Below are 8,731 nucleotides of genomic sequence, written 5' to 3'. Positions count from 1 at the left end.
GCCCTGGCACAGATTCTTAAAGGAAGTGTTGATATTATCTCATTTATTTGACCACAGGCTGTATCAGCCTTCCTCATTCTCATCAACTTTCTTGGGAACAGGAAGGTATGTATCTGCTATCTTATTTTACATGGCCTATCCACCCTTTCCCTAAGGGTGAAAACGCTTTGCAAATCTTGGACTCATAATTTGTAAGGATCAAGTCCTATTCTTCCACTTCCTTGAAGTTATTTGTAGTTTTCACAGTAAAATCTCATTTTGTTTTTAGGTTTTCACTTGTCTCAGGTTGTGTGTGTGTGTTGGAAAACAACTAGCTGTCTTGGCATGTTCCTTATTTCACAGGGAAATTGGAAATACATTCATATCTTTGTTGCAGTTTACTCAGCATTCAGGATATTTCACTAATTCCTTGTACTAATATCTTCATCACCACATACATAAAAGTGGAAGTCATGTTCAGTATTTTTGGTATCTTTACTTATGCACACATGAAACCCTAAGTAATACATACATTGGTTTGCAAATGAAAGGCAGCAAATTGTAATAAATGAAGATTTTATTTGTACAGAAGTGGTTCGTTTATTTTCAGTTCTGAATAGTGACTGTACTTTTAAATGGGCATTTTACGGCTTTCAAAATTTCCCTATTATATTCAATGCTACATGAGGTGGAAATAATGGAGTATTGGTTATGCTTGTCTCCAAATGCAACAAGATATTCCTAGTTTCCAACACATTTTCTCACTTTGCAGTCCACCAGCAATGCATGAGTTTTAATTTGCACCATATCATCTTCTGAGTTGATTCCTTATCACATTTTATTCTAACCATACTGGGTGGAAGAAATCAGGCATTTGATTTAGTTTTCATTTATCTGAATTTATATGAACTTTTCTCATCTTTTGGCAATTTGAATGTTTTAAAAATGGGCTGTCCTTTCACTTCACATTTTTAACTGTTAAAATTACCATCTAAAAAATATCTTGTAACTTAAAAGAACTGAAAATTTATATCAGGCTATTTGCTTGTCCCTATGATTTACCAAACAGGTTTTCATTTTATCAGGTCCATTATATCATTTGTTATCTTTAAAAAATTCTTCTTATACCCAACTATAAACATCCTCTACATTGCTATGTTTTGACATTTTACTTTTGATATTAAATTATTAGCCAGAGAGATGACTTTTTGTATCTGGACTCTTTTTATTCATTTATGGATAATGTATTCCAGAATATACTGATATACAACCTATGATTCCAATTTAGTTATTTATGATACCTATGTTTATGTGTTCCTGTATCAAAGCAACATGTGATATTCACATCAAAAATAACATTCTGCACCCAGCTTTTCATATAAAACTTAAAATAAGTTTAGCAATCTCTCTGAAACTACTCATTTTAATCAACATTGATTTAAGTCCATATATTTTGTTGCAAGGGTATTGTACTTTCTATACATGGACATACTAACTCTCCATTTCTTTGGGACATTTTAAATATACCAGAAGAAAAACTTATTTCTTGCATAAAATTCATAATTTTTTGGTATTTAACTTCTTGGGTTAATCATAATTTCTTGTATTTCATGACATTAAATATTAACATTCTGATTCGGGGTATTAATCTTATACCCAGCAACTTTACTTCATCTTCTCAGTATTTTCAATGTTTTTAGGAATTGTTTATAAAACTGAGAATTTTGTTGGTTCCATTACTTTTCTGATGCATGGTCTCTGTGTCTCAAGCAGGCCTGAATTCTGTAAGCTGAAGATGGCCTGAACTCAGGGCAATCAGCCCCCTTTCATCTCCTAGGTTAATATACATGAACCTCCACACATAGAGCCATTCTTGTATTTTTTTTTTCTCATTGACAATATTACCCCATATTACATATTTTTATCATAATCCCCTCTACTGCCTTTTCTTGAACACCCTCCTTACACCCTTGCACTTAATCACCTCTTCCCAACTAGTCCCCCACTTCTACTTTGATCTTTTCCTCGTGTGGGTATGAATTACTAAATTTAATTATGGTCACCTCTAACTGCATGACGGGGATTACATAACACAAGGATTCTACCAGTGATTACACTGCAGTGTAATCTACCATAACACATAAGGATTCTACCAGTGATTACACTGATCACTGCAGAATATATCTCCCACTCCCACAGCTTCCATTAACTGTCAATAACTTGCCAGGAAGATATGGGGCCCTCATGCTCTACCCCATCATCCAGGACAGAATATTGATGGACCCCAATGTGGTGTGGGTCTTGTGCAGGTTATAACAGTTAAGTATGAGGACACAGTCCTAATGGCCATGTTGTGCCTGGCACCTACCTATCTTTTGGTTCTTGCATTTTTTCTGCCCCATCTCGAGTCTTGGAAGGAGTGACAGAGATGACACATTTGCATTGAGCACTCCATAGTCACTTATAGTCACCACTGATTGGTTTTAGAGTAGATTCTTTCAAGCATGCAGTATTAAACATAGTAATTGTTGTAAATTTTACCAATTATACTTCCTTAGCTTTTGTCCTATACTGCTAAATCTCTTAAACTCAACTGTCAAACTAGTAATTACTAAACTCAGCATATCTACTGAAATTTCTAATTTTCCCTTAATACTTTGACAACTTTCTAACTTTATTCTTTGGTAATTAAACCAATGCTGCTTATGGTTTCTTTGGGAATTTTAAGTTGGTTTATAAACAACTTCACTTTTTTTATCTATCATAGTATATTTGGGATATGTGCTTTGTTGATAGTCATTTGCTGTTATATACAAAATTAATAGTCTTTTTCTTTATGTACTGGATAGAAAAATCTCACTACTAGAAAGTTATTTATAGACATTATGCTTTTGTTTGTTCACTCTATTTTCACTATATGGTTTAATCTTTTAGTTTTTAAATTAAAATCTGTATCATTTCAATATAGGGGTACTACTACCACCCTGAATCACACACAGCAAATGAATGCTAGGTTTTTGTGTTTGTTTGTTTCTCCACTTCTAGACTTTTGGTGTTTGAACTGTGGAAGTCATGGTTACTGAATATGTTATTTTCATTTCTAAAATCAACTTCCTATTTCTTTTTAACCTACTAATTTCCCATGAGACTTAGTAAAATTAAAATATTTTAAAACATAAGAAAATACTAAGCTGGGCAGGGAAAATGTTTCAGTGATTAAAGGCATTTGCTTGCAAAGCTTGCTGGCTCAGGTTTGATTCCCCAGTACCCACATAAGGCTAGATGCTCAAAATGACATTTGTTTGTTACCTCTCCCTGCTCACAAATACGTAACTTTTAAAAAAGAAAAATACAAAGACTCAAAGAATTACAGGGATACATACACTATCTTTCTAGGCACACATACTTATTTTCCTCTAAACCATCAAGAGCATCTTTTGGATCATGAATGAGACTCAAAGAGCTTATACCATCTCAACAAGGTGTCCTGAAAACTGACACTCTATCAAAAATGATCACTTGAACACTAATGTGAAAAGATATTTAAGTGCTATGCTTTAAGCACATGGATAATCTTCCTTCCTTAAAATAAGAAGCACTTACTAACTCAGGTTATAACAGATAAATAAATGAAAATTCTACATCCTTAACTCCTTCAGCACACTATTTTATAAACACTGAGTACTGGACCTGCTAATACTAAATCAAGATGAATATATGGTGTTATAGCTTGTTATATTTTAATATATTAATTAGAAACACATAAAATAGGATAATCTCAAAAGGCCTGTTATCAAGTATGCAATAAAACAGGACTTTAGCCATATTTCTTTTAAGAAAAATATTGCCACTAAATAATTTGAACTCAAATTTCTTTTTACTTGTACTAATATATTGATAGTAAATCAACATAATTCCAATATTAATTGACTGAAAGAAAAATGTCAATGAAATTTCATTTTCAGATTTTCTTGTGGTGTGCATGTTCTTTTTAAAAGATCAAGCTTTAATTATTTTCTTAAGTTACTACTATGTTGGCCTTGTATTTAAACTAGACATTTAGCTATAATTTTCTTGGAAGGGAAGATACAGTGTTAAATATCTGTAAGATTACTTCAGTATTCAAAAGTTTTCTCTGGCCCTATTTCTGACATTTAAAAAATATATATATTTGAGAGAGAGAAAAAGACAGAGGGATAAGCACATACACAGGGAGGGGGGCAGGGAGGGAGAAAGAGTGAGTATGGTCACACCAGGACCTCCTGCCACTATAAACTCCAGATGCATACACCACTTAGTTCATCTGGCTTTACATGGACACTGGGGAATCAAACCCAGCCAGGCCTTTCGGCTTTGCAAGCAAGTCTCTTTAGCCATTGAGCCAACTCTACATCCCTCCACAATTTATAATCCATCTACATATTACTCCCAACATGGAACTGTTTAATGAATTCACATATGCCAAGAAAAAGTAGTGTTGGTCAGTACTTAGGGTTACTATGCACAATTTCAAGAAAGAAATGCTCTAACTCTGCATTACAAATTAAGAGACATAAAAATTACTCTAGAAAACAAAAGGCCTAAAGCAGATGTATATTAAGTACAATGAAATATTACTTTTAGAATAGCAGAATCTTTGATATAAATCATTTGCCTTGAGAAAATAAGGCTATTAGTGTGAAATGATGTTTAAATGTGTATTTTAACATAACTTCTGTTTAAATTGAACTTTTTCTAATAGGCTTCTACTGTATTTATTTTACCATCTTCTCACGTCCTATGAAAAAAGGAAAATTATAGTTTGTTGCTTTAGATGGATGCTGAGGGAGATCTTTGAAGGATGAGATTGAGAAACCAAGCTGGAAAGAGCTCTTCTATGTATTCAGACACACTTCCCATTCAGGAAAAAGTATTAAGATTTAATACGATTCAACATTATTTTACTATCAGTACTTGAAAAACATACATATATTTAAAAAAAAAAGCAAGGAGTCAAAATAAAATAAATATATATATATATATGTGTTTTTTACATTTTATTATTACTGTTTAGCAATGGGGAGATGCAGTTTATTTTACACCAGCAGCCATAGAGGCAAGGGGGCACACACAGAGTTAATCAGCTATCTGTATAAGATGGATTATTTACTTAAAAATAAGAATCTCCAAAACAAAGGACAGTGTTGAGTTTCATACTACCCTCCCCCAATGATCCCAGCATGCGATAATGCCAGGCAGTGGCCACTGGGCATGCGGTGGTGGGAACTAATATATGGAAGAAAAACCCACAAACCACAGAAATTTTAAAGAATCCCCATTCCCCTAAACACACACACACTCAGATACATAGTAATATTACAGGGTGTTCAATACAATTAATTGAAGAATAGGAATTCTGCTGTTACAGGAAAGGGAGTAGAAGAAGGGAGAGTTCCTAACCACCCTGAACTACACATGGTAGGGAGCATTATCTGCCAAAAAAGTAGGTTGTTCCCTCAGGGCACCTGTTGGACTTAGCCCACCTCATACCTACAGAGAGCAGGGGGCTACTGCCCTAATGATAGTGAAGAGCACAAAAAACAAAAATAAATAAAAAAAAATAAAGGAAAAAAAGGAAGTCATATGAAGAAACCATATGCAAAACTACTTCCCACATGTTCATCCTCTAACCAGAAGAGAAAAAAAAAAAAAAGCAGTATTAAGTCACACCAGAGCTCCATATCTGAAGGCAGATTGGACTTTCACTTTACTCCCTTTATTTTCATCCTATTTCCAAAATATTGTGAGGAAGTAGGCAGGAGTCACACTTAGACCTATCTCTTCCTCATTATTCTTAGGTGTCCACAAAAGGCCAAGTGCAGAAATAACTTCACGTTATTTTTGACCCTGCCAGTGCTTGACTTAAAAATTCTCTCAATTCCTGGATGACCATCAACTTGTAACTAGGCCCTAACCCTGAGCAGGAAAAACTCTAGAAGGCAATTATAGACAGTCTCAAGGCCCAATCACTATGCTTCCTTAACTCTCTAGAGTACCATAACCCAAAGCAATCCATAGTGTTCAAGTAGCTCCTTGTGGGATAAGGATAATGTATACACAATAAAGGTTAGAGGAAGTGGAGCAGGACCAACTCCATCCCTGTGTGTCAGCCTTCATAGTTCTTCTGTTCAAGTCCTAATAGGCAATACTAAGTGGAGGTGGGAAGACTGAACTCAAGATGACAAAGCATAATGATCATAAGAGCAACACATTCCTGTAGAGGAGAAATACTTAGGCATCGCCCTGCCCTATAAATACAAAAAGTTATTTTCCCATTTCAATCCAGACGGAGTCATCAGAAAGATTCTCTTCTGAATCTCCCACAATAACAGATTAGACAAAACGAACGTAAGGACTCAAGGGACAAGGTAAAAGAACCTGGCTAGGCTTCAGAAGCAGGAGCATTAAGAGATGAACTGAGAGTGGTCAAAGCTGGAGAAGCAAGCAGCACCTGGAATCATGAGCTGCACCAGATAGGCAGTGTGGAGCAGTGGACAGGAACATGGGGCCAAGCCAGACAGATGAGGCTGGACCCTTTACTGGGGCACGGAATGAGGTAAGAAAACATTTCAAATAAAGCAGCACCTTTCTGTTCTGATCACATCCGGCCTCCCACCCTCTTAATCCTTTTTAAACCCTTACCCAGGGAGTAAATCAGAGGGTAGTTTTGATATTTAGCCCTCACTTCCCATCCTCCTCTACCCCATTTCCAAAAAGCAAGGGAAATCCTTTCCCACTTCCTTCCCATAACAAAAAGATAGCTCTTGCTGTCATGAAGGTCCAAAAGGGACCAAGTCAAAGTATATCATTGTGAGGGGCACAGGTGGTGAACATTCACCACAGCACAGCTGACTTCCCAGCTTAAGGAACAAGGGCATTCAACAGGATTCAACAGTCGTAGAAGAGATAAACCAAGTCTGCTTCTTGGCTCTGAGCACTAATTCATTCACATTACTGAGGGCAGTTGGGAGAAGTCCCCTCCAGGCTCAGTTTACCAACAGCATCCTGCACAGCCATGAGATTCTTCCAGAGTTCAGTCAGACCCACTGGCTGGCTACATTCCTTACATAATAAAGAGTAGAAAAGGGCCGTCCCACCATTTTATGCCCACAAGATAATTCATCCAAGCATGAATCTTCATAGTTGCAGAGGTCCCTACTTCTTTCTCACAGGATCAAAACAGAATCCTAAGCCCGCCTGGAAAGCCAGGTTATCCTTTCTCAAACCGGTCCTAGAGAAGGAGGGGAAGAAAGAGACTGTGCTCAGGTAAAGGCTAGGCCTTGTTTCCACATCCCCTGAAATCAGTGCAAATGCCAGGCCTTTGGAAAACAGGTGGTTTCGAACTTTTCTTCTCCTTGCAGACAAAGCCACAGAGCTTCTTACCTAATTCAACTGGCAATTAATATTGTTACTATGCAAATCTCCTGATTTTCGTTTCTAGAGGCCCATTAGAGGCTTAGAATTCAGGGGAGCAAATACACGTGCTGATGACCTGAACATGAGCAATGTCCAAACTGTCCAAGAAGCCCTTGACCTCAGGCTGATGGAGGAGAGCCTGCTGCTCCCCTGTCCGCTGTGTATAGTAGAGGGAAACCTTGTGTACATCCGGGTGTGTTTAGAGATCAACAAGAATTGCAGGAAGCCCTGGCTGTGCACCCTCTACTACCCAGGGTTCAGAGCTAGCCCTGGGTAAACTTCAAAAAAGAAAAAAAGAAATTTTCCACTTTTGATTTTTGAATGCTAGGATCTTTAAGGGAAATTGGGACTTTTGATTGATTTTTTTTTTTTCCTTTTCTCTCTCTCTCTCTTTTGACTTTGCTTACTCCAAGCCAGGAGACCAGTGTGAATTATTGTCCTGGTCACTGCCAGCCTCTCCCACGGTGCGGCTACTGGAATTCTGGCGGCGAGCGCTGCAGTGGCTGGTCAGGCCCATTCCCGGCTTCTCCAGGCAGGGAGCAGAGCGGGAGGCGGCATGCTCCTTTGTCTTCCACTGGCTGAATGCCAAACTCCTTCACGCTAGCAGTGTCTGCGAACTCCAGGTAGAAGTAGCCACACTTGACCGCCCGGTGCACCTCAAAGCAGAATCCCAGACAAGAATCCTCTATCAGGTCTACATAAATCTCCTGGGCGATGGCCTCTAGCTTGTTAGTATCCAGGTTGGCCAAGGAGATCTCCTCCATCTTAATGTGCGCACGAGCGTGGAGAGGGCGCTGGCTTTACTCACGGCAGCGACACGCCGGCTCGGGCTCGCGGGCCGGGCTAGGCCTGCAGGCCTCTGGGGACCGTGTCTTCGCGGGCGGCGGTGGCGGCGGCTCCGCGGTCACGGCGGCACCGGCTCCGGCTCCCCGAACCCCGTCTCGGCGCACTACGGCGGCTCGCAGGTTCGGAGCTGTCAGCAACGCGCGGCCCCGACTCACCGCGAAACCTCCCCGGCGCGTAGCCCAGCCGTCCCGGCCTCTTCCGCTCTCCGCTTGGGCTCGGCCCCGCCCCCCCGCTTCCGGCCCGTGCCGCGCCTGCGCACTGGCTCCGCTCAGCCCCTGGGCGTTTTGCGGTGCGTCGCGGTTGGTGCGTCCTGAGAATTTATTTATGAGAGTCAGGCGGAAGAACTGGTGTCTTTCGTTACTTCTTCATGAAATGATTACCAGGATGCTATTTTATGTCCTTTATTGAGACTTAAATTCCGATGAGTCCACCTGTGTTTGATTTCCTCAGA

General features: G+C 39.1%; 1 protein-coding gene across 1 annotated transcript; it reads right to left on the bottom strand.

Annotated features, from left to right (window-relative positions):
• Positions 1-5,000: 5,000 nt before the first annotated feature.
• Positions 5,001-8,337, bottom strand: Atxn7l3b (ataxin 7 like 3B). Its single transcript, XM_045153185.1, has one exon. It carries the CDS (start codon positions 8,196-8,198, stop codon positions 7,905-7,907), a length of 294 nt encoding a protein of 97 aa, XP_045009120.1. The 5' UTR covers positions 8,199-8,337; the 3' UTR covers positions 5,001-7,904.
• Positions 8,338-8,731: the final 394 nt, after the last annotated feature.

This window comes from Jaculus jaculus, chromosome 6 (genome assembly GCF_020740685.1).
Source record: "Jaculus jaculus isolate mJacJac1 chromosome 6, mJacJac1.mat.Y.cur, whole genome shotgun sequence".
Classification (NCBI taxonomy): domain Eukaryota; kingdom Metazoa; phylum Chordata; class Mammalia; order Rodentia; family Dipodidae; genus Jaculus; species Jaculus jaculus.
The sequence above is the reverse complement of the archived record's forward strand: the minus strand, read 5'-3'. Positions and strand labels throughout refer to the sequence as shown.

What these genes read in the sequence shown, in the direction of transcription:
- Atxn7l3b (XM_045153185.1), bottom strand. Translation starts at nt 8,198, where the DNA reads ATGGAGGAGATCTCCTTGGCCAACCTGGATACTAACAAGCTAGAGGCC.